The sequence below is a fragment of the Opisthocomus hoazin genome, chromosome 2, assembly GCF_030867145.1.
Source record: "Opisthocomus hoazin isolate bOpiHoa1 chromosome 2, bOpiHoa1.hap1, whole genome shotgun sequence".
In the NCBI taxonomy this organism is placed as follows: Eukaryota; Metazoa; Chordata; class Aves; order Opisthocomiformes; family Opisthocomidae; genus Opisthocomus; species Opisthocomus hoazin.
This window is the reverse complement of record NC_134415.1, coordinates 49887869-49914469: the sequence shown is the minus strand read 5'-3', so window position 1 is coordinate 49914469 and position 26601 is coordinate 49887869. Positions and strand designations below refer to the sequence as shown.

The window sequence follows — 26601 nt, the reverse complement described above, 5'->3', positions numbered from 1 at the left end:
CATCTCCAATTCCCTTGGGGCATAAACTTGCTGCTCACCCTCGTCCAAAAGCAGAATGCTCAACATTACCCTAATATCACCATTTGCAATCACACCACAGCACATTAAAACACCTTGGCTTCAAGACTGCCTACGTTAATCACACCTACTCCCTGTCTAATCTACAACTTCATCGAAGGATTAGGCTCTTAGGCTGAGCTAAAATGCATTATAAGCAAGATGACTAATTATTTTGAAGTCCCTAGACATGTTTCATAGTTATGTCAAATAACTGTAGCGACGCCTATGCATAAGAGAGTGATGATCATCTGCCCAAGCCCCAGGTCACGTATTCCTGTTTTCAGAAGTAACTGAAGTGCCCTCTGCAAACTCTCTTTCTGTATTACCCTTCAAAAGATACACAAAAAACTGTAAAATGTAACGCACGGGCAGCTTTCCAGAAATAGATGAGAACAAGCATGCTGATCACTGGCTACTTGAAATGAAAATCCACGTTTTATATAAACCTTGCCAAACCACTAGGTTAAATATTAAATCCACATCTCTACATACATTCTTTTAACCAAAACAAATTTTTTCACCTGACTCCAACAAGTGAACAGATATAATTTCTCGCTGTGTTTGAACCACAACTGAAGAAGTCAGTTCTCTCCTATTTTTCATCCGACCCAGTTTTCAAAAGAAATGATGCAGTATACAGAGCATTGCTAAGCTCTGTCCCACTGGGTGCTAGTCCCAAGTGTCATCAATTCATGGTATGTCTTCCCATTTCTCCCCAATATAAATTCAGCAAAGGAAGCCTGTCACATGTGGCAGCATGGTACAAACCACTATTTTTGCATTAACATCAATTGTTCTATTAACTGTGGTTAAGGAATGTTCGTTGGGTTAGAGCAATTCCACTCACACCATCTCACAAATGCAACTGTGTTACTAATTTCGAGGAAAGATAAATAGCAAACAACTTACTTCTACATCCAACTCCACAATGTCGGTGGTTCTGTTCAGTAGGGAGCCAATATTGGGTTTTGTTCTTCCAAAGTCTCCATGCACAAATTCTTTAATGTAGCTAGAAATACCAGCTAAGGAAAGGTGTATTTTACCACAAAGAAATCAAAAGAAAAAAACAAGAGTATGGTGAAAAACACTCAAAGCAAAACTAGTGTCTTTTCCTATTCCTAAGCCAATTTGCAGTCAACATCCTGTTAAGCCCATACCCATCTTTAAAAGACATTCTAATTCTTGGCTTCTGACTCTAATGCAAAAAACTGCACTATCAACTTGTATTTTCTGTTTTATTCCAAAGCGAGAGGTGACTTTATGACATGACTGTTAACTTGTAAGTATCAGCAATCTACAGTATGCATTGCAGTGCATTAAATATTGCGGAAAAGCTTATTTTCTACGGTGAAAAGTTTTCAGTTAAATTAGAAAAGGCTTAAGCATATCTTTAACCATTTTTTATAGTTATCGTACTTTAAAACTATCACACTGGTCATCACAGAAATACATACACACAGGTAGCATTTTTGAATGAAAGCCTGAATGTGGAATTCTGACATTAAAGCAAACATTATGCAGCAACCTATGACTGCTGAAGAGCAGGGATTTAGAAACACCACAGTGATAAAAGCAGGAAACTTCCCATTACCCGAAGTACTCTAATCAGCAAGCTGTTTTGTATGTGTTGTGTAACGGCATCTTAGGATACGTTCCTGCTTGAGTCTTCAGATGCAGGCGAAAATGATGCTCGTCTATGTACTCAGATTGCATGGTGTGAATGATCCGACATCTTACAGCTAGAGGCCTTCTGTGAAGAACCCGCAGAGGTGTTTTCTGGTCAAGTTTTAATTCCTGTTACAAAAGGTAACAAAATAAACGAGGAAGAAAATGTGCATCATACTGCACAGATTGTAAGAGTCACACATATTATTAACCAGTCACATCTTTTTCATGTAGTGTTATGTTAGTTGAATGATCTTCTTGGGGCAAGACTAATTTTTTCCATGTTTATCAAAGGAAAAAAGGACAGCCATCTCAAAGGCTCAGTGAGAAGGCCTCATATGAACACAAACTAATGGAATCACAAATACAGAGGAATAACCCTGAAATCTCCATAGTCCTTTGCTGGCATGACTCCAGGATTTAGAAGCTCACCGAGAGCCTCACCGCAATTAAATAAATAAAAAAACCCCAACAACCTCACCCAAAAATGCTTTGTCTAAACTACAGCCAACCCCCTAGAAATAAAAGTGAGGAAAAAAACCCTGAAATGAGATTAGATCTTGTAACAGTCTTTTTAGAAGTTCATTCCCACCCTCTTTCCCAAATGAGATGCAACAGTTTGGAAAGCAACTTATCAGGAAGTGAGTGGGCATGCTAAAAAAAAAGCTTCACAACAGTTGTCTCCCTCAACTGTAATGGCTCAAGCCCTCGCTTTGAGAATGATTTCATGGCCAAGAACCATAGGAAATGGTGCAACACAACAAAAACTTAACATGCTTCTCCATCAGCAGTATTTCTCTGACCACCATTTGGAAAAAGTTCTCGTTAACACAGCGTACTTGTTACACTGAGCACTTTATAAGGCCTCTTTGCATTGTCTTCCATAGACATTTCAAACTCCTAATTGCTGCAGCTGTGGAAGAAGGCTTTCGAGCTCACAGAACAAAAGACCTTCTCTTCCCCAAAACACTATCTAAGCTAAAGAAAGGGGTGCAGGTGCCAGATTTCCTCCTCTCCCATGCACTACTTCTTATTATCTGGTCTACTGTAAGGTCGACATTATACAACAATTTGTTGTCTTGGCTAATAGCCAGCTGGCTATATTGCTAGCATGACAATGGTGAAGTAAGGAAGGATGAGAAGGGGGAAGTAAGGTACGAAAGTCCCCATAGCAAAAGAAACCCTGATGTAGAAAAACACCAAACACGGCAAAAGAGGTATGTCCGTGGCTGCATGTATATAAACTCTCCCCTTACACACCAGGACAGGTACTATATAAATTAGCAAAAAGAGCTACAGATACCTTGATATCATCTAGAAATGCAACATCTTCTTTCTGTATTGCTTTGTTTGTCCATATTAAGGCACTGTAGGTCTTGGTCTTTTCTTCTTCACCTTCCTTCATACGACCAATTGCCTCTCTAAACAAAAGAAATTAAATTACTCACATAACATAAGCATAATTATATAACGCTGCGAGCAAGAATGCTTGCAAAATTCCCAAAGCATCGCTTTGAAATCCCTTGCCAGAAGTGATAAATACTGACCTGGTGACAAGCTGTAAATCTCGAACCTGTATTTTGTCTGAAGAGTTATTAATTGTCTGTGACATTTAAAAAAGAATCAGTTAGCAAAACTGCTCAGTTAGAGAAGAAACACATGCTTTATGAGTTCTACAAGGTGCAAATGATTTACCTGCTGAAGTCCCTTCATTTCCTCAGCAGTAAAATGTATTCTACGAGGATTCACAAGCTCAATTGCAAAGGGCCTTCCTGGCAACATGCACAGTCATAAAACATAAAAACATGTTGTTCTAAATTAACGTTTGAATTTATGCAGTAAAGTTGGAAGGTGTGAAGATTGTCTGCTGTTATGCAAACGGGGATAGGACTTGCGGGTTTAGGAATGTAGCATCAGACGGAAGGAAAGAAATAAGGGACGTTTTTGGGCCACTAAACTCCAGTATCAGCAATAAGTGCAAATTATGACTTCCTAGAAGACATCTTGTACAAGTTGTACAAGTCTGTGCTAATTAAAAAATAAAATGAGAAAAGAAGTTAATTAGCTAATTTTCTGTCACCTACAGCAATGCCCAGGTGCAAGATGATGTTAAATCCCGCTCCCTCAGCTAAACATCTGTTGCAATAGCTGCGCTTTCTGTGCTCGGGGCCAGGGATGATCCTCAGTATAAGCAATGCCAAGAACTACGCTACAAATCAGACAGCAACTGGAACACATCACTGTTAATTTTTACTTTTTCTTTCCGCTCCTCCTTTGGCTATGGTAGCTTCAGCATGCTGGAAAGCAACTGACCTTTATAAAGGACCCAAGTTCAAAAAGACAATAAGGCTTCCCCACCCACCAGTGACAGTAACGCAAAGTAGAAGGACCCAACAGAAACCATGATAGGAATCAGTCTGACATAAATGGCTTAAAAATAGGAAGTGAATAAAGTACTCCTAACAAGCTATGCAGCTCCATGCATCTGTGCAGCCCAAGGACACTGAAAAAAAGCCCCTCTTTCAGTTGGTTTTATGAAAATGTTCGGTCTTTGGGAATAAATATATAAAAAATGTTTCCAAGAAAATTTCAAAGCATGCCTAGTCACGCACTTATGCACTTAGCATTCAGCGAGATCTATTAGGGTAGCTTTGGTTAACCATTTTGTTTGTTTCTGTGTTTGATAAGGGATGTTCCAAGCCTTACCATTGCCTAGTGTTCTCACATCCACATCTTCTCTTCCAGAGGAAGAAAAATTAAAGCCTAGAACAAGGGAGATGAGATTTTATTTTACATTTTTAATACTCTCTACAGCTTTTAAAAGGTGAAATATTTTCTTTCTAAACTTGTTTACAAATACGCTTTGAAGAGCTATCTTTATAAAATGAAACCTGTACTGTATTTAAACAAATCTGGGATAGTTGTTGTTTATTGCATCAGGTTCACAAATTTCTTGAACAGCACTCCTAGTTCCTTGGCCTGAATGAGATCGCTATAACCCTGAAAATGTCCAAAAAAAGCCCAGTACCATCCTAAAGGAATTCCACTTACTAACTAATTTTGTTAATTTCTCACCTAGCTAATTCAAGTCTACGAATAAAATCAAACCAAGCTGTCTTCCTTCAAAACACAACTTTTTATGCTAAATACATCCAATGGTTTCTAAAGATTTCAGAGAAATTTCTGCTAGTCACACACACTTGGACAAAAGAGGAAGAAAATTCAAGTCCAAGCTGAGAATAAACCTCTATTTGTTTTTTTTTTATCTTTCATGCTACAAAAATGTACTGCTGGGGAACACACAGAGCACATAAAGATTTCCTCCTCGGGTTTTATTCTCTCATTTCTCTGGTCATATTATGGCAACTACATAACCATCTTCCATGGTCATGAAGGCGTATTTTAGTTATAGTGTCAATTTTCTTAGTTGGGAATGTTCCAGACCCTTAATCATCTTCACAACCCTTTGCTGTACTCATGCTGGTATGTCCACGTCTTTCTTATACTGGGGAGCTCAGAACTGGACTCGCTACTCCAGACGTGTTTCCCCAGTGTTGAGTAAAGGGGAATGAGCACCTCCTTTGACCTGCTGACAATGGTCTTCTGTTCATTTATATCTCTTCTCAACATTACTGCACACACAGTGCTGGTAGTCACCTGTGTCAATTCTGCAAGCTGAAATCAGGTGTTAGATAGTACCTGGCCTAAAGACACAGTTTGAGGATTTTCCAGCGAAAGTAGCTGTTTTTTCCAAACTAATATTTAATGTGATTTTTCCTTGGGCCTTCTATGTCTTTAATTCCAAGTCTAGTAGATGACAAATAATGGGCAAGGCTCATTTCATCTGGATAATCCCTGGACAAGCATTTAGCTTGTGGAACCCTATACACTGAAGAAAATTAATTAATCAAGGTAAGAAGCACGAAGAGGTCAAAGGCTAGGCTGATATTATGGAATGCAGATGGCAAAAATCTTGTCATTACAAGACATTTTGTGAATTACCAACCATAAAGAAGTATGACTAGGCACAAAATACTACCACATTAAACCATAATATTTACATCATGAGATCAACTGAGGAGATATTTTAGAAGGATAAAAGACACTGCATCAAACAAAGCAGTCATCTAATTACTCACAGATCATAGCTAAAAAAAGTTTACAAGCTTTGACTTAGAAGGATAAGCGAGGGATAAAGAAACATAGGGTTTTTTCCATTACAGTCTGTATTAAGTGAGTAGCTACTAAGAAAAAATATTCTAGTAATGATGAAAAATAAGTATGTTAAAAGAACTCCTAGATACTTACTATCTGCTTTGAATTCTGCCATTAGATGCTCCGAAATCAGTTCTTCCACTGAAGATTCCAGCTTCCGCTCCCCATCAATAATCCAGGGAGTCTGAGGTAAATTCCTTGAATATTTGTTGTATCTTCCTGTAAAAAACAACTATGTTACCTGTAACAATTCTAAAGCAATGGATAAAAGCTCCTGTACTGCACAGCACAACACATATAATTTTCACTGGAGCCTTGTGAAAATAAATTTACAGGCTTAAACTTGTTTTATGGCAAGAGCATTATCACAACAGTATGAAATGCATGCTGCTGCACCTATGAGTTTCAGCATCCCAGATGGTCAGCTTAAAGGTAGACTTGGAGAGCCAGTTGCTGCAGTTGTACCTTCAGGTATAACCATAGAAATAAAACTGTATATAGCCTGACACAACTGGGAATGAAAACCCAAAGGTTCAAGTCCCTAGTCTGAGTCAACTTAATTCCGAATATAATTTTTTTTTTTTTTTAAATCAGACCATGGTCTTTAATCAGACTTCCATACACCAAACTAGTGTTATACATATGCCTGTCCACCAATGTATGTATGTCTCAGGTGAAGAAGTTCCCACACACCCTGTATCAAGTAGTTCAGGTTTCAGTCCAAGTTCTGCCATTGTCTGAACATTTAACATAAGAAACCTAAATTAAAATACTTCGGCTCATTACAAGGAAAACCATGTGAGTAAAATGTCTTTACAATCAAGTACAAATTTCAAGAACCTTAAAAAGTTGCCCTGTAAAGAGACTGCCATCCTCTGACTGATTCCAGTCAAAGTCTTGTGTTATGTCACACTAGCATGCTGTCTCCCGTGACACCAGGATTGCTATGACCAAAGAACAAGCCTGACACGGATGACCAAGATGAGCTTTCTTATTTCCAGGTTTTATAAGAAGTGAAAATATGCACAAAACAAGGAACTCATTCATGAAGAACAATGAGTAACCTCCCTGCACAAACAAGTTTCAGTCTGAAACCTTGCATATAGAAAATAAAAAAGGAGTTCAAAGTAACTACGCGTATTATACTGTGCCTCTGCCATCTGAATTTCTTTGGTTTTCAGTATCATATTTTCCTATTTATAACAATGTTTCTTTCTTGCACTTTCATCTGCAGAAAAACCCACACAAAGAAATGGGGAAACTGAGTAATACTGTTTCACTGGGGCAAATAATGAAAGTAATATGACTAACTCATCAGAAGTCAGCTTCACACTGCAAAATTATCTTTCCATAAAATGGAAAAAGGAAAACAATATTTTGTTTTCTCTCAACTCCCCATTCTAATAATTTTGGCTTTTGCTCTGGACAGGAGTGGGTTAAAAAATCAGAAGGTGTTTCTCAGTTTGACAGCTTCTCCTGAACCCTTAAAAAAAAAAGCTGGGGGGAAGTGATCACTAAACACCAAAGATAAGATCAAGAGGGCAATACCAACTCTGCAACTGTGCTTACAAATTAAGATCCCGTCTCATTTAATAATAACAAAATAACTGCACTGTACTTAATAAATTCTATTCTGGATTTAATTGTTCAAAAATTAAAGACAACATCCTGCCTGGGTTCTTTTTTGTTTTTTTGGTTGGAGCAAGCTATAAACTATAAATCACAAAACCAGTATTAAATCACATGCAAAATGCTAACCCTATGTCTCACTCTCCATACAGATGAATTCTGATAAAACCATCCAACAAAGCAACCTAAAATGAAACAGTGTGTTTGAAAAGGCTAAAAGACACTGGATGTCTTGGATTCACGTACACCTAACTGTCTAATCAGTAATTAAAAATAAGAAACAGGTATGTCTAGAACATCAACTAGCCTGCCATGAAAACATCCACTTCCGCATTTTTTGTTTTCATTTTACATTTTCCTTTATTCAGGATTTGTACCATTCTTTTAAACATAGTATGCTGGATTTAAATTGCAGGTGTGTGGTTTTTTAAACAATCTGTCTGCATATATTTAAATAAGTGATTGTTTATATATAGGACTGGGGAAAGGGTACATACTCTTGCAGGCAGGTGATAAAAAAGTTGAATTATATCAAATCAGGGACACCAAGTGTTGTCGCATTACCTGTCTCACCCAATTACCTCAGACGCTATCTTGTTTGGAGGGGGCAACTGGAAAGAGCTAAGCCTTCCAAAATTTAACCTTTATTAATCCCATTAAGATTGGCAGTTTTGGATGGAATAACATGCAGATAAATCCAGATGGTGAAAACCTCTGAATCCAGATCAAAATCCAAGCAAGTGAAGAGCACTGCCAGGAGCTTATTTAGTGGGAAAGTGCCTTTCCCAAACCATATGAAGGGACATATTACAACTGCAAGATTTGCAGAGATAAACTTTTTCCGAAGGAGAGAGCAAGCTTTGATGACAGGTCAAAATTTTTCATTTCATAAACTGCTTCTGGATAAGCCCCCTTGATGAGCAGGGGCACAAAGTTGTTTTAAATCTTTACATCACCTTGTGCTGTCTCTAGAAGAGAGAACTCTTCTATCTCTCAAAGCAAAAGAAAAACAATGGCAACGAAAAGCAGGATCTTCCTAAATATCCAGAAGGGACGTGTGCGCACACTGGGAGCAGCAGAAATGACATGCTCCCCCCTCCTGCAGCTTCTACTGTGGGAGCCAACCCTGTCTTGGCCCTGATACAGCTGTCTGCAGCTCCCACTCCTCTTCAACCACATTCCACCACACACTATCTCCAAAGTTTAAATTCACCATGTAGTAGGCAAATAGTTGATTATAGCAAGTTGATCTGTCATTTCTAACTTTTGACAAAATCATGTCTTCAGCAAAGGCAAGTATAATTTCTTCCCCTTTCAAACAAGTCCACTCTTGGAAAGAGCTAGATTTGTTGTTTCTTTACTCCTCATACTTAATTACAGGAATCAACAAACAGCAAGAATCTTCTGGGTCTCATGGCAGTATTACAAAGTTATGTTTAAAACAACACAGCAGCAAATAAATGGATCACTTTACCAGCCACAAAAACTGCACCATTATTGCACTGAATTTCCAGAGCAACACAGAGGTTCTTTGGTGAACTTGGGGGACATCGAAAATGCCTGTTTAAAAAAAAGATTAAAAAATACTAGTAATACCAGAACACAATGGAGCATCACCATAGCAATAATGGCATGACAGATGACAACTTCAGTTACACAGCTGCAGTATAAACTCAGTATTCACATTAAAAACTGGAACACCAAGAAATGGATAAACATTAAGCAAATCAAACACCACACTGCAAATACTTTAGTCAATCTGTCATTAAACCTTATCGAAGTATAACACTCCAAAGCATGCTAACAAGATGTACTATACTATAGCTACAGCAATGATGAAACTAAATACTGTGTGAAAACTAGCTTCAGGATCTATTACTAATTCTTTGCTGGGAATCAAAGAAAAGAGCTGTGAAGACTTAGTGCAATTAAGCACAGTGAACTACAGAGAAAGCATCTGTTAATGTCTTCCCACTGCTTGTGATTTTTACTATGTTACAGCACTTGAAGAAAACTTGAGTTTTCTTAAAACTCAATTCCTAACATTTTGGAAATATGGGAAAAAGTCTTTCTTCATAAAAAGAAGTTTGCCTTACAAACTCTAAGGTTCAAAATACAGAAGGAAGTTCCATAATTTCTAAATCTCTTCTGTGGTTTTGGGGATGTACATAAAGATTTTTGAATGTTAATGATTGGCAATACTACAACAAACTGTTTTCACTTCCCACCCTTCCAAATCCTATGCCAGCCCAGAGATCTGAAGTGATGTACTGCCGAAAGCACAGAGCAGAACTACAGCTCTCTGACCTCCAATTTCTCCTCTGTGGTGCTCCTGAGATAATAAACCAATGAAGCACTTTTACTAACGGGAAGAAGACCATCATTTGTGTCATGTCCAGTTTTCCATCCTCTGTTGCTTAACTCAAGGATTTTAAGATTACTCCTTAATTAAAAGATCTAGAATGACACTTCATTATCAGAAGAACAGAAAACACAACACATTTTAACCAGTAAACTAGCAGAATATAAACAATTAAAAGTTATAGACAACTTACCATTACTTACCCATCTAATATTTTCCTCCCCATCCTAATTCTATACAAAAGCATAATACAAAGAACTAGTTTCAGTATATACTTACCTGAGAAAATCCTCTTCTTTTATCTTCTCTAGTGCTTTTATAACTGCCATTCTAGTGAAAATAGACTGCACAATGAAATAAAAAAATGAGTCAAGAAGTAAGGGAAGCTAAGAAAGGGTATGCCTAAATAAGAAAAAAATCCCTAAAACATATACACCATATGCTTCTCACAATACAGTTTTTTCACTTGTGTTTTCTATTTTCTTATACTTAAAAGCAGCTCTATATCAGCAAGAACTCACCATGATCTTAACCCTAACTTTAATAAGGCAACAAAGAACAACAGGTAATTTTGTGAAAATATATTCAAGCAACTTCACTCACAACAGGAAAGCAATACAACTAGTACAGCTGACAGATCAGAATGTAACAGTTATTTAGCTGTAAAATTAAGATTTGACCAAGTAGCTTAAGTTTGCCCTTTTGTTTCCAGAAGACACATACAAACAGTAGTGTATGTTTCCTCACTCTGCTTTTACACAGAAAAAAATAACAATTGCCACTGACTTTCAGCAGGTCTAAGGTTACTGCCACACTTCCAAAGGAACCTACTTCAGGTCCTTAGAATATTTAAATGCTAAGCCTGCGCTTTGGTTAGGTGAAAGAAAGGCTAAGCATATCTCTGGAAACTATCTCATTTCAGATAATATACAAAAGTGTGCAAAAGCAAGGACAAAAAAAGCAATGCTTGGGAGCTCAGGTCCAAATTTGCAAAACAGATTAAATACAGAATCCTAAATCCACTAATAGAAACCTTCCCCATTTTCAAAAGTTAAGTATACCTAAGCCCCAGCTTTTATCTCAGTGACAGCAGGCAGCTAGTTCTTCTGAAAAGACAACTGTTGAGTAGATCTCCGTTCAAAAGGTCATTCACACTCAGAAGTAAGGGCTCTGAATGGTAGGGCTTGGTAGTTCCCGAACTGTGGAAGGCAAGCAACTTCAGACTCCCAAGCTGCATCAATATACCAGGGTGAACTGGTAGTAAAAGTAGTAAAAATAGTATAATAGTGGCAGGAGCCGCAACTACCATCCTCCATGCACAGCCAGGTGCTGTTGTTGATAACTGAAGTGAGGCTGAGGCAGAAGACACAGAATTTAGGTTTCTAGTACAGGAGGAACAAATGCTGTAACAGGTGAGGTGGAATCCTGCTTTAGGAAGGCTGGGGACAGTAGACGGTCTCTAAACGAACCTCCTAATCAAAGGACAGTCAGCTATGAGATCAAACCACATTGCCCAGGGTTTTATCCAGTCAGGTCTTGAAATCCTCCAAGGACGGAGCCTGCACACCCTCTCTGCACAGCCTGCTCTGCTGTCCTCATGGTAAAACGTTTTCTCTTGTATCTGCTCTAAACTTCTCATTTCAGCTTACGTCCACTGTGTCTCATCTTTCCACCATGCACTGTGATGAACAGCCTGGCCTCATGTTCTCAATAACCTCTCTGTTGGTACTAGGGTGAGATTCAGTTGGGTCTTCCACAAAGACTTCTTCAGGCTGAAAAAGTCTAGGTTCCTCAGTCTCTCCTCCTAGGGCATGTGCTCCAGCCCCGTGACTGTCTTGATGGCCACCTGCTGAATTTCCAATTTAATGATGACTTTTTTGCAAACTGGATTAGGGATTGGAAAAAAACTGAAAAATACTGGGTCACTGTTTGGGACAATTCAAGTCTTTGCTCTAAAACAGAGTTCCTGGATGCCTTCAGGAAAGCTGCTCTTTCTAAGCACAAACTAGAGACAATAGCACTTCCCCTTCTCTCAGAACAGATGAGCTGGAAAACCCTTAAACTAGCAGCAGGTTTAAATAAGTATCTACAGCAGATGACAAAGAACCCAGTTTTCATACTACTTCTCTGATTAACACAGCCCTTGAAGCTAGCTTCAAGCACAGCTTCTTTGTAAGTATGAACCTCTGACGGCTCTTCAGAGTCAGTATTTTTGCTTTAGATTCCCCTACATCTTGTTGCCTGTGTGGTTTTAACAGTCAGGCCCTGCTGCTTTAACTCCTTATGGGGGATTTCCCTCCTTTTAAAGGAAAGCAATGCAGCAAGCAGTGAGTTATAACAATATAATCCTAAAAAAAGACTTGCATTTATTGGTCAGGTGGAGTACAGTAGGCAGAATTCCTGGGTCAGACTGCCTCTGCCAAATGTCAGTAGACTCTTCACCAGAAAGAATAAAAGGGCTTGCATAGGCTTCTGACAGTTACTTGTTCTCCCTCTGATCACACCCGCTGTCCTACTTCTATCAGTTTCTCTCCAACAGTTTTTTTATTCTTACATGTCCTCTTTTCCATCAATGATTGTGTGTGTGCTCAGGGTCTGCAACAAGTGGCAAGGTCCATTTTGTTTCCTCCCCTCCTCCAGAGGTAGACAGGATAAAACCATCCTGCATGTATTGTGTCTTTCATACAGATCAGAGGACACGAAAACTGCAGTGTGATCATTCTCTTTCAGCTGCGGAGTCTCATCATCACAATGCGACTTACCTGAACTGTTTCACCCACAGAGAGCTTGAGGATTATCTTTTATGCTACTTTTAATGCATGACAATCAAATTCCTAGATCTTAAGGGAGGTGTTTACAGAGAACGTTCCTAAAATTACGGCCTTTAGACACTTTCGGAAATGAATGACCTAAAGAAAAGTACCAAGCGCTTAGTTTTCCTAAGCAGAGAAATATTAGCTGAATAAAGGAGACAACTTTATTTTCAGACAACTGAAAACTGGAGAGATTTTTTATGAAGGAAAACCAGACATTCAACACTGACTGAATACCCAGGTTAAGTTCTTCATTATACCTACTGCTGTGAAAATCTGAATGTCAGAAAAGAAATACAACAATGATGAGATCCTACCTGTTTGTTCTTCGCTGGTTTGAAACAGTCTGGACAGGCTGTGGCTCTAAATACAGAAATGAAAATTAGCTGCTACTCTTATAGAAAAAGAAATAAACAGACAGACTTCTAAGCACAGCAGTACATGGCCTTTGTACCAACATGTCCAGTATCTCACTTCCACAGCATAGCACAGAGCAGATTTTAATATTAACTTTATCCTAAACCACAAACGGCGGAAGGTGTGTGTTGCTTGATCTAGAGAGAAATCATGGACAAATCTGTGCAATCGTCTTTTGCTCTGACCAACACAAATGTGTCTCAGCTTTGAGATGGGATGGAAAAGCACACAAGAAGTTCTAATCCTTCTCAATAAAGGTCATGATTCATGTTTAAGTTCTGTGAAAGATTTGCTGACATCTTGAAATCTATACTTGCTGTTCTTAGACAATGCATACTACAAACTAGAGATTCAAATTGCTGCTTCTGGATAGGAAAATTCAATTTACTACAAAAAAAGTAACGCCAGATATTCGATACCATTTCTGCTTTGCCTCTTCAAAAGGAAACTACTGGTTGTTTCATGAAAATGAAAGCCAAGTCAGTGAAACACTTTTTCTGAGTACTGTAGAGGAAGTTGCTGTTCCTATTAGTGGATTTCTATGTATGCAGTTAGAGATGATCTCTAGCCTACAACGCATTTCTTGCTGGTGCTTTTCAATGCCTCTATAACTACTTAAGACTAAAAGGAAGCAGGTCTGACCTATTGCTGTTTCTATACAAGCAAAGCATCACAAATTCCCTCTTCCAGAATTCAAGTATCACCTTACCTTTAAACATAAATCTCCAAATATAAAGTAACAAGAGCCAATTCAATCTTCCTTGTCAAACCGAGGGTCATTTTAGCACACCTACCTACACATAACTGTGTAAGAACAGCTTGAGAGATGAGAAACTGCAGACGCCATATTGGAAATCCCATCCAAAAGCATATCTGGAGGACTTGTCCAGGTTGAGAAAAGGTCCTGCTTTGCTTCCACAAAAACCATGACTGTCATTACTAAAGTTGTGACAATTGCCAAATTTAGCATATTTACATTAAAACCAAACCTCAGAATATACCCAGAGCCAGCCATTCAGAAATGCAGAATGGCTTGACACCTGAGAAACTACTATGTAATTAGATTAGTTAATATGCTGTTACTTCAGAAAAACATCTAAAAGCTTAATTGCTGTTTAAGTATGGTAAAAGAGAAGGCAAATAAAGGGAGATTGTCAAGTCACATGGAATAAACCTGAGTAGTTGGAATGTGAGGTGGCACCTCCTTATACCTTTCACCTCTACAACTATTCCTCTTGCAGTGCTAACATTGGGACCATAACATGCTTGGCATCAACATTTTTGAAAGGTCAGAAAATCAGTGGAAGGATGAGCTGAAAATAAGAGCTGCCAGGTTTCAGAGCAAGGAAGAGCACTACAGAAAACAAGAACTGATCAAGTAAAATTAAGTAAGTAAGAGCAAAAGGGTACAGGATCCAGGAACTTTTCAGTTTTTACAGGATTGCAGGTACCATTATTTAGAATTGTAGTTTACCTTACTACTTTCTCCCTTTTCTGCCCAGTCATGAAGAAGCTGGACAGGAAAGAAGTTCAGCAAATGCTGGTAATGAATTCTTCCTAATACCAGGTACGTCACAAAGCACACATTCCCTCACCCCACACCCCAAGGCATATGAAGGATGCAGTTGTTGAAAACCAAGAAGTTGGCAGATTGGGCATTCAATCAAAGATCACAACTTGCCAGAAGGGAAAGAATCAGGGAAATAGATAAAGGCTACAAAGGAAATCTCTAGACTCAAGAGATGAAGTCACTATGCAACAGGATATTCCGAAATTCTATGCCAAGCCTCTTTCCATGCTAAGATTTAACTTGCACTAGGAGCACAAGTGATGAAACTGAGTGAAACTTCAGTTTTCCAGGAAGCACCAGCAAACAGGAAGAGTGAACCTAATTATCCAGAACATACTACTGCTAGATTTTGAGAAATCAGATTAAATGGTAGCTACATTCACAGAAATATTTTGCTTATTTGTGCATAGCAGACACCCTACTGGGCCAGGCCAAAAACGATGTGTAGTGGCCAGGGAACTTCTGGTGGTTTTAATCAACCAGCTAAGTTGATTAACTCACTTCAAAGCCTTCCCTCCCATCCATGTCTCCTGTAAGAGCAGGAAAACCTAGGCATGACCTCAAAAGACTCCCCCAGCTGCAGCTACGTAGTTTGAATTTATTTTTTAATAAATACATTGAAATAAATTATTGAAGAGAGTAATGGCTTTGAAAAGGGCTGAAATGGAACAACTTATCTGAATGTTTACCTTTCAGTTCAAATCAAAATTCTCTATGATTTTGTTTCTTGGTTTTAAAGAACAGAAATAACATGACAGAGATGGCCTAACTTTAAGCTTTGCAACTCTGTGTGAATATGAGGAAGTTTAGATGCAGGCCTCATTCTAGTTTATAAACACTGCATATTCTCATCTGTAGCAAATCCAAACCAACAAAGTTGCACAGTATTTAGATAAGGATCTTTTGTTATTTATATAAAAACTTACAGGAAATGGCACTCCTCATCTGTTTCAGGGTGAGCAAAGACCACGCTGACTTCAAACAAACTCTAAATAAAAAAAATAGAAAGAAAAAAGAAAGGTTATACTTTGTTAAACAAACAGGGATGATATTCTCAAGCATCCTTATTGTAATATTAGGGAAACAGTAAAGAGGTAGACAAAAAGAAAGTAACCCACTTATACAAATTATATAAAGACATTAAAATGTGTGCCATAATAGCATTTGCATTTCTGAAGTAACCAAAGATGATCTGAAAGTACTTCAAAAACATGAGTGACCTACACATCATAGATACCAGCCCCATTTTGCACAGGAGGAACTGAGTCAGAGACAGTATATGCTCAAAGCCTATTACGGTCATTAAACTTAACAAACCTTCTGGGAGAGCAGTGCATAGCATGGAATAAAGATAAAAGCCCTGTAGCAGTCACCACCATAAAATTTTGTCAGGGGCTTTGTTTGCAATGACTGGATGGCCTTGAGGCAAAAAAAGGCACCACGTCCTAGTGGATTGACAGCTAGACCAGTAACTCCAGTGTAATCTCAATTCTACCCCCAATTCCCTCTTTGGCCTTGGGCAAACAACACTCATTACTTCTGTTATTCAGATACCAGAATACCTCAAGAGGGCTATTGAAAAGATTGGCTAATATTCAAGTGCCTTGTAGATAAAGAGCACTAGACAAGTAACTTTTATGGTACAATCATGTCTGCAGTGGCTTCAGTTTTTGCTAAATTGGTATGTAAGAAGTTTGCTTCCTCTTGGATCATCTTCAGGGTAACTGAGCATTTCTTTCTTCATTAAGACAAAAAGGATGTTTTCAATTAGCACCCCTGGGAAAAGACAATCTGTAATTATTACGGAAACTGACAAACCAATGTACAGACTAAGTGAGTCTAGTCCTGGGGTCAGTCCTATGGCTGATGACAAGTGAAAACTGCAGACTTCCTTGTCCTCAGCAGGAATTTTAGCCATGTTTGCAGCAATTTTACATTCAAGATGATGGTGTTTCTGAATTTGATTGGCAACATCTGAATGTCATCTTCAACCAATGCATGTCAGAAACATTTTAAAGATGTTAGTCAGAATCTGAAAGTTGAAAAAACATTCCTATTGCTGACTAACAGGTATTGCAGGTTCCAACATGTCTATTTCTAGCATTCATTAAAGTGAACAAGGACCAGTTTTTCCTCTTCCCATATGTTTCAGAAATATATTTTATGCACAGAATTTAACATGCTAACAACCTGAACAATTTATCTCACACAGCAGTAACACTGTTGGCAGTAATAGGAGAGCAAAGGAGAGCAAAGAAGGAATGTGTGAGCATTTTCCTTAGCCTGTGGAAAACAGAGATCCTGGAAAACGCGAAAACTCAGAAAGTCTCATTGATAGAAGGAGCATAGCAACCCAAGAGGAAGAGATTTAGCAAAAGTCTACAATGGTTTCAGAAGATGCAATAATCTATGTGTACAAAAATGAAGATTGGACCCCTTAGTATTGAGAGATCTCTGGTTAAAAGAACTTCCCCACTGCCTCCTTCTACAGTGAATATAACAGCAGTGCAACTTGTTTATCTGTTAATAAGGGGAAAAAAGTATTGTTTTTTCCACTCATACATGTAAGTGTATAAATATATATACTAACACTAACACATATTAAAAAGAAAACAGAAAAAAAAAGCATTTTCTTATTTATACTACACCTTTCCATCAGCAGGAACACCCAAATCTTCCGACAGTTGGGGATGAATAATCCACTTGTAAGCTTCTTTCAGCTGAACGATGCCATCCTTTGCCAAGGAAAGGCCCAGTTTTCTGAATCACATACACAAAGAAATAATAACTTGCACAGGAGTCTGTCAAAGATAGATACATGACATACAATATTTCAAGACAAACTTAAGTAACTAGTCCCAGGTAAACAAGCAATGCACAAATAAAATAAATGACAAAAGAACTAAGCATACAGACCATGCCATGAAAGAATGAAAGGCTATTCCAAGTTACTCCTGTAACTGCACTGAATCTTTGTCCTGAATTAACAAAGTGTTGGGAAAACATTAAGGCCAGACCAGGGTACGCTGCTTCCCAACAAACACATAAGGGTTTGGCAGGGAGTAGTTAAAAGTTGTAGCTGCTTGAGCTACAGTCAGCTCAAGCCAATTTAGGACTGTGTTGTCTCCTCCCTGCCTCTGGCCATGCATTCCTGCCAGTACTTGCATGCTGACACTATAGCATGGTAAGTAATACCAGTCCATTGATACCATTTAAAGCAAACCCTAATCCGCCAAAAAAAGTGGGTTTTTTTCATCAAGATCAGTGAGATGATCAGCTCTCCGGGTGGTCACATCAACACTTATGTTAACACAAGAAAGACAGAAGGTACATGCAGATGGATGCAAGATCCTTCTGATAGTAAATCAACATCTAGTTCAGCTTAGGTAAACTGAGTACCTGGATCCTGTAGGGCAGCACCTGTCCTACTTGCTAAGGAGCCTCCTGTCCAGCTTCCACCCTAACTAATATGTTGTTTTTCCCTGTTTCTATGTGCCAGTGGTTTTTTTCACTAATATATAAATACAGATTCTTTTATTTTCTGAACATTCACTAAGGCAAACTCATGCCACAGCTTCATAGCAGGTAAAAACTTGCAAAAGTCTTTCCAGAGTCCACCTGGAGAAGAGCTGAGAAAGACAGTTGCACAAAATTCCTTTGTTTAAAAAAAAAATAAATCTCGTTAGACTTATTTTTGTTGTTAAAAGGGTAATCTAGTCCTTCATTAAAGGAGGGCATGTACTCCAGCGGGCACAAATTCCTAAAAGGAAAAGCCCAGATGACAATATCAGTTGACCTTACTGGGACAGGCTCAACTTGACCTTGCTGGGACAGGCTCAACTGCTTCTGTAGCTACAAGATCAGACCTCAACTCCTGTGTCTTTGCCTACGGAGAGAGAAATTAAAAGAAGCAGATGCCTGTAAGGATGCCAGAATACGAATTCAAACCACTTGTCTGGGAACTTACAGAGCAAAGTGCATGTCCTCCCATACAAACAGCACCAGTGGTAGGCTATGTGGGCAGTATTTGCCCTACAGGGCGTCATCCTCTCTCCAGCAATTTAAAAAAACAATTGCTTTTAAATTTGTCTCAAAGTAGGAAGGGATTCATCATCTTTTAGAGAATCATAGAGTGGTTGGCCTGGAAGGGACCTTAAAGATCATATAGTTCCAACCCCCCTGCCATGGGCAGGGGCGCCTTCCACTAGACCCGGTAACCCAAAGCCCCATTCAGCCTGGGCTTGAACACTGCTAGGGACAGGGGAGACACAGCTCCTCTAGGCAACCTGTTCCAGTGCCTCACCACCCTGACAGTAAAGAATTTCTTCCTGATATCTAATCAAAATCTACCCTCTTTCAGTTTAAAGCCATTAGCCCTTGTCCTATCACTACTTGCCCTTGTAAAAAGTCCCTCTCCAACTTTCTTGTAGGTCCCCTTCAGGTACTGGAAGGGTGTGATAAGGTCTCCCCAGAGCCTTCTCTTCTCCAGGGTGGACAGCCCCAAATCTCTCAGCCTTTCTTCACTGGATAGGAGAGGTGTTCCAGCCCTCTGATCATTTTTGTGGCCATACTCTGGACCTGCTCCAACATGTCCATGTCTTTCCTGTGCTGAGGGCTCCAAAGCTGGATGCAGGACTCCAGGTGGGGTCTCATCAGAGCGGAGTAGAGGGGCAGAATCACCTCCCTCAACCTGCTGGCCATGCTGCTTTTGATGTGGCCCAGGATATGGCTGACCTTCTGGGCTGCGAGTGCACATTGCTGGGTCATGTTGAGCTTCTTGTTAACCAACACCCCCAAGCCCTTCTCAGGGCTGCTCTCAATCCATTCTCTGCCCAGCCTGTATTTGTACTTGGGATTGCCCTGACCCATATGCAGGACCTTGCACTTGTCCGTATTGAACTTCATGAGGTTGACACAGGCCCACCTCTCAAGCTCATCAAGATCCCTCTGGAAGGCCATCCCTTCCCTCCAGCATGTTAACTGCACCACACAGCTTGGTGTCGTCAGCAAACCTGCTGAGGCTGCACTCAATCCTGCTATCCATGTTGCTGACAAAGATGTTAAATGGTGCTGGTCCCAATACCATCCCCTGAGGAACGCCACTCGTCACTGGTCTCCACTTGGACATCAAGCCGTTGACTGCAGCTCTTTGAGTGCGACCATCCAGCAAATTCCTTATCCACCAACTGGTCCATCTGTCAAACCCATGTGTCTTCAATTTAGAGACAAAGATGTCATGCGGGACAGTGTCAAACTCTTTGCACGAGTCCAGTAAGACTTGCAAAGCATTTTAGTTTAGCTTTCTATGAATATCTTGAAATGATACTTCCAGCCAAGATGGCTTCCACCAAAGACTAGTTCAGTATCCTCAACCAGCTTTGAGACAAGTGGATTTCTTTCCTCTTGCGGACAAAGACAATTCATCCATTCAAAATGGCTCTAATATGTTCTCATTTGGCCAGGAATGGACAAAGAATCAAGCATTTAAATTGATTTCAAAACACTGAGGTTTAAAAAAGAAGAGTCAAAACTAACTTGCTCCCACTGCACTAGTATCATTCTCGTTACACTACTGACTTTTCACCACTATCTGACTAACAATTTTCAGTCACTATTAATGTAAGCTAAACCTGAAGAGGTCTGTATTTCATTATGTCTTCCATGTACAACAAGATTCTGGCTCACCGATAGCACCATGGCACCTCTCAGGACTGTTAAGTTAACTCAAAGCCATACACTTAGACAGGCAATCTGCACTCCAAGTTGAAATGCCATGTCCTAGCTAAAATCACACTATGAGGCAAAAAAGATAAGAAACCCCAATTAAGGTCAAACCAGGTTAATAAAAAAAAACCACACAAAAAACAGCTGCCATTTTATCCTTCATAAGCATCAAGTAAACTGGACAAATGGACAAGACTATAAAATCATCTTCTTGTCTACATAACATTTATATAGAGAAATCTATATAGAAGAGTTCTTGTCAGACAGACAGCAAAAGCTATGGACAATCAAAAATAAAATAAAATAAAAAATGACAACCCATTACAATTCTGAACTTCCTTATGCTTAGTTTTGAAGGTACAAAGCAAGTTAAAATCTTGGGCAAGGACACAGGAAGTGAGTTAGGAGAACTACCTTTATAGGAGAAAGTATATACTTTCTGTTAGGAGAAATTGTTAGGAGAAATACCTTTATGAGAAAGCAACTGTCTTGACATCGAAAATACAGCATTAATTGCTTGGTTAGGATTTTCTCTTAACATACATGTCTTGGCAGGTCCACTGCATTAAGTGGTTTCTCATTTCTACTATGCTGGAAAAACGTTATAGTAAGAGTATCTCTCTAAATCTGCAGAACTCTCTAATAGAAGTGGTATGAGGGCTGCCAAAAGAAATTACTCACCCCATTTCCTGTTTTACCAGCAACCAGGCAGCACACTATAGGTCACCAGCCATGCCCAGGAAGCAGACAGAGGAAAAAAAAAAAAAAAAGGCAAGTGAAATTAAGGCTCAAAACTCCAACAATTTGAGAGACTGCTAGCAGAAGGAAAAATCTTTAAAACTCAGGACAAAAAGGAAGTATTAGAATTTTAATGTAGTTTTTGCTTTAGAAGTGAAAGACAGAACTAGTGTTTGTTTTTATTTGTAAGGCATCAATTTGCAATTCACCTCAAATCCTATCTGGTTTTAAAAAAAAGATCAGCCTGCATTAAACATACTTTGAAACTTGTTGTTAACACTATAACTACACAAAGCCTCTGACAGCCTGAGTCAAGTGCAACTAGCAGTTATCAACCACACAGATAAATGTAAAAAAAAAAAAAAACCCCACAACTGTCTAAATGGATGGTACAAGAAAATCAATTTGATATATAAATTAAAAAAAAAATCAAATTCAATTATCATCCATTATAAAAAACATGAAAGACATACTTGGTCTTACGGTAATCAGTAACCCTTTCCTTGAGGACCGCCCCTTATTTAAAGCACATCACCTAGTTTAGGAGAAGACATGGGCTGAATATGAGAAAGTCGAGGAACGGAATGAATACTACTAAAAATCAGAGGGAGCTTTTAGTATAAATGCTCGAGTTCACTAACAATTATTTATCACACAGCACACATAGGAACAGCTCGAAGATCTGATCTGAGAATCATGGGCAGATTCATTCTTGAATTCTCCTTTTTTCATTTCCCAATTGACCCTCTGTTGCTTTGTGCATATTCTCTGGGAACACCACCTTCTGCAGCTCCTGATGCACTTCTCTGAGTGGAAGTTCTAAGAAGTAACATTTGCTTTACATATGTGACCACAGGATAATTCAGGGACCTCATGAGGTCTCTATCCAACCTTGTGCTTATAGTAGTATCAGCTATGAAATCGGAAAAGGTTACTCAGGGCTCTATCCAATGAGTTCTTGAAAACGTCCAGTAATGGAGACTGCACCACCTCTCCGGACACCCTGCTCTAACGCTTGATTGTCCTCAATCTGTGCATTGTAAATGCTTCCTCAAACTCTACTACCATCACTTAGGTGTCCCAGCCAACAAATGGAACTCAGCAGTATAAGAATTAACAATGGTTACAACAAAGGTCAAAAGTAGAATTAAAATTACCAATGAAAGGACAATAGAAAAATACAAAAGTAAGCTCAAAGGAGCAACAGCCATCAAATCAGTGCAACACTAAATGACTTGAACAAAATCAAAAAGGATCAAGAAATTGAAGACTTCCAAACAATATTGCTTATGCCAAAAATCTACCAAAAGCCAATCTTTCCCAAACTCTGCTCTGGGAAGCCTAACATTTTAGAGGTGCATCTCTGCAGTTTCACTTGCGTCTTGTTGTACTGACGTATGGACTGTACAAAATGATCTACTACTTCAGCATAGTAATTGTCCCACGCTTTATGCTTTAAATTTTGTCTCTGTGTGGGCCAAGAGTGACCGCCATTCTCTGCACTACAATGAAAACATACCTTACTAAACTGAAGCGCATTACAGTGAACCAGAATTTTAACTTCAACCTCAAACGGCCTTTCTATTAGGTCTTTAAGTGGGGAAAAAAGTGATGTTGGACAGAGGCATTCAGAAGACCCATACAATGTTTCCATTTCAATAGAATGCCTATCAGTGCAAAAGCAGTTAATAGGAAGAGAAAAACTCCCCTCAAAACTTCCTGCAATGAAGCAACAACATTTTCAGCTCTTCCTCTACTAACAACAACAAAATACATTAAGGCTGGCAGGGTGCCACTTAACTAATAGAACCCGTACTGTCAATACACAGTCTGGACAATTAGGCTCATCATCCTCACTGAAGATGCATTCCAAACACCAAGTTGTTTGGCCTGAAACAACTACAATGAAAAAAAATCGAAATTAGTCTGTGAACTGCAGACTACTAGTAAAGCGTCAGAGAAAGGTGACTCCATACACTTTTCATACAACCATATATACATATGCAATGTCTAAAAGACTTGGTATCTCAAAAGCAGTGAACACCACTGATTTAAATTCTTCAGAATTTTAAATCCCTTCCCTGCCTTTCATTCTTCATACATGGTGCTTTAAGAATAACCTCCCCCCAAACCCTGCTGAAAGAATTACTGTCTATTGTCACAGAAATAATTCTAATGAAGAGGTTTGAAAACATATATCAAAATTAAAGGAGCAGAGCCAGGATCACATCACCTTTCTATTGACATCAGAAGGAACTACATCATAGATCTCTTTTACACTCTGATAGAGGAACTCAACCAAAAACATGTCTATTATCCTTCCTTTGGTACATCTAAATGAACCAGCGAATCCTGAAAACAGTGCTAGAAATATTAAGGGGAAAGAAGGATGGCAAAGAGAGGACACAAACTCTGTTAGATATACGATACACAAAATTGCACGCTACGGAACAAAATAAATACAGCTGGATTGATGCAATACTGTTTAATTCACTGTGATTCATTATACTTCATATGTAGACAGGATGAGTAAGAGTGCTTCACCAAACACCACAAAGTATGCTGTAATCTTGTTTGCATAATAACCCAGATAGAATCATAAATAAAAATAGTTTCCAATTGAAATTCCTTGAACATAACTCTGAACTAGAGAATATGGCAACCATAGAACCAGGTCTAAAAAAATCTGTGTTTAACAAATGCCTATTTAAAAATTCTCGTATGCCTTGATTTAAAGCACATGTAGGTTTGGTACTCAGTCAGGTGACTAGCCTCACTCCTTTCCTCTTTTTTACAGGGGTACAATTACAAAACAGAGAAAACTTCTGCATGTAAGTCACTATGCTAAAGTGAGACCACAAGTCAAATTTTATTTCCTCTCTCTTGACTTCAAAATTGAAAGAGAATTAAAGAAATTACTTTTCCCCTTCAATTAAGAGGAAACAATAGATTAGGACACTGTGAGCACAGAAGTCAAAAGATCCCAAATTCCAAATCACATTCAACGACCAAGCCAGCCAAACCTCTCTACTCCTATGCCTTCATTCCCCTGCTCTACTCTTTCCCAGCTGTATGTGAAGCAGGGGATCAGATCCCTCTACTTCATAATCACTTTATGTTTGTGAAGTGGTTTGAAAATGAAAAATACTCATTTCAGAGCTCAAGCCTGCAGGGCAATGCTTAACAGCAAATATATTTCTGAAATACACTAGCTCAGACACTATATTGATTACAAGCTGCTGGATATTATTCTAACACTATCTGAGGGATCACAGTGGCAACAGCTGAAATACCATGTGCAATCCCAGCCACAGCGTTTTTTCACTGTATTAGAAAAGAGCTTTGAGATGGGGAATTCCATGATGAGGTATACACAGTCCTACAGGGAGTAATGACTACAGATGCTATTTGCATCAATGTCCTTGTAGCAAGTACCAGGATGATGGATCACAACTGAGACTACAGACACAGCTAACAGTCACGATATTCTAATATAGCTGTCTGACATAAACTTGGGACTCCTGTATTTATGAATTATTTTAACCAAATATCTTACTTGTCGAAAGAGGTGATAGCTTCTTTGCAAATACTATGCAAACGTCAATTTTATGTCATTGTACATTTTACACTTGGCAGGATGACAACTGTCATAATTACATTAGTTGAAGGTAATATTAAAAGGTAGTTTCTGATTTTTTGTTGAAAAGAAGTTAGAGAAAATCTGTGTGTCATACAGAAAGGTCAATGGGAGGGTGGCTCTTTGGGGTGTCCTTTTATGATAAAATTACATATGTTCCTGTACAGTGCAGTTCAAAGAAATAAAAGCAGTACTTAACAAAAGACCTCTTCAACAGAAAGCATTTTGAGATATTTGAGATTTTCTGACATATTACTTGCTGCTTTTCTAATTGTAAAACAGTAGCTGTTTTTACCAATTATTTTTTTAACTGGTGAACAGATAGGTGGTAAATAAACCGCCGTGATTTTAAAGAGCTTCTTTCTCCACCATTACCCATTTTCATCCCTTCATTTAGAGCACAGCTACACAAATAGCTTTCTAATGCAGACCTGCTCCCAGATGAACCTGAACTGTTTCCAAAGAGAACAGATCTGGTTTTGGAGCTTCCTGCTCACTCATCTCACTCCACCTATTCATTTCCGGACTCACACCACAACTTCTATTCCTGTGGTTGTACCAAGAACCGTAGTATTGTTTGTTTGCTTGAACATAAGAACAAAATACATTGAATGAAGCAGATGGACAGGTTAAAAATCACATCTTACCCCTTTTATCACACTAATAATTTATTGCACTTAGAAGACAAAGTTACTATAAAGTAATAAATGCGGTTTTCGTCCAGCTTCATTTGCCAAGTCAGTTTTCCCAGTCCACACAGTCTCAGTGCATCATCAATATTTCGATCAGCAAAAGGAACTCTCTGAAGTCAACTATTATTCTTTGTTTCTATTTACAGCCAAGGCTGCCTCAAAGGCAGACAGAAATACTTGCCCTGCTTGTTCAGATTAGTGCGAGAACATCACTGAGCTAGAACTGCAATGCAATAACACCCTCTACCGAGGCGTTCTGGCAAAGACCCACAAGGAGGGTGAGGAAGCACAGCAGCATTAAATTTTTCTTCCCTTGCCTCCACCATTACATAGCTATGCTATGAAAAAAAAAAAAAAAAAGTTATTTTTAAGCTAGATAAAGTATAGCTGTCAAGCTAAAGATACATAATGGAAATGTATTAAGAACTTGATAACATGGGAATTGTAGTTGGGACTCTAGCCAAAACATTCTGTGCATCACTTTGTTTTTTGCTCATTGAGGTTGTAGTGAATAGAGCAAAGATAGTCTCGGTAGGACTAGCAATGGTAGACCTCGAAACAGAAAAGACCTGATCAATAGTACTCTAAAAATAATAAGGCTTCTCTTTTTTTTAAACACCTAAGCTCACACTAGGCATAAAATTGGAGTAAGCTTGACCTACATTTGGAGTTTTACAGAGCATCGCTGGCACACATGCATATATCCATACACTCACCTAGCCTGAAAGTGGTTTTTTGGCATATCTCGTTTTTTGGATGACCATAAAATCAAATGGTAATACGGGCAGTTCATCCTGCCAGAAAGCACAAAGCAATTTGTTCTGGTATTATTTCACCAGACACAGTAGCAGCTGAAGCAAACACACCAACTATGCTTAATTGCAGATGTGAAGTAGAGAATCTTAAGTTCATGAAGACTTAGAAGTAGAATACATGTTAGCACAATGCAGCTATTACACTGGCATTTGGCCAAGAAGCCAAAACTAACAGTACAAATCAACACTAAACGCATAGTAGATTATTTAACAATCAAATTGTGTGGGATGAGGACAGACCTCACGACAGATTTATACCAAAAC

General features: G+C 38.8%; 1 protein-coding gene across 3 annotated transcripts in view; it reads right to left on the bottom strand.

The window, feature by feature from the left end:
* The window catches only part of PUS10 (pseudouridine synthase 10), a 41008-nt gene that overhangs the window by 7713 nt on the left and 6694 nt on the right, over window positions 1-26601 (bottom strand). For all 3 annotated transcript variants that reach the window (XR_012763133.1, XM_075413556.1, XM_075413557.1), the window contains exons 5-17: window positions 21137-21171; window positions 17380-17491; window positions 15658-15719; window positions 13062-13107; window positions 10211-10275; window positions 9044-9129; window positions 6034-6159; window positions 4432-4488; window positions 3421-3497; window positions 3273-3328; window positions 3029-3146; window positions 1712-1854; window positions 970-1069 (exon numbers count right to left, since the gene is read on the bottom strand). Coding sequence is in view for 2 of the 3 variants with exons in the window: in XM_075413556.1 (XP_075269671.1) it covers window positions 970-1069; window positions 1712-1854; window positions 3029-3146; window positions 3273-3328; window positions 3421-3497; window positions 4432-4488; window positions 6034-6159; window positions 9044-9129; window positions 10211-10275; window positions 13062-13107; window positions 15658-15719; window positions 17380-17491; window positions 21137-21171 (1083 nt within the window). In the remaining variant the exon portion in view is untranslated. The remainder of the gene's footprint in view (window positions 1-969; window positions 1070-1711; window positions 1855-3028; window positions 3147-3272; window positions 3329-3420; window positions 3498-4431; window positions 4489-6033; window positions 6160-9043; window positions 9130-10210; window positions 10276-13061; window positions 13108-15657; window positions 15720-17379; window positions 17492-21136; window positions 21172-26601) is intronic.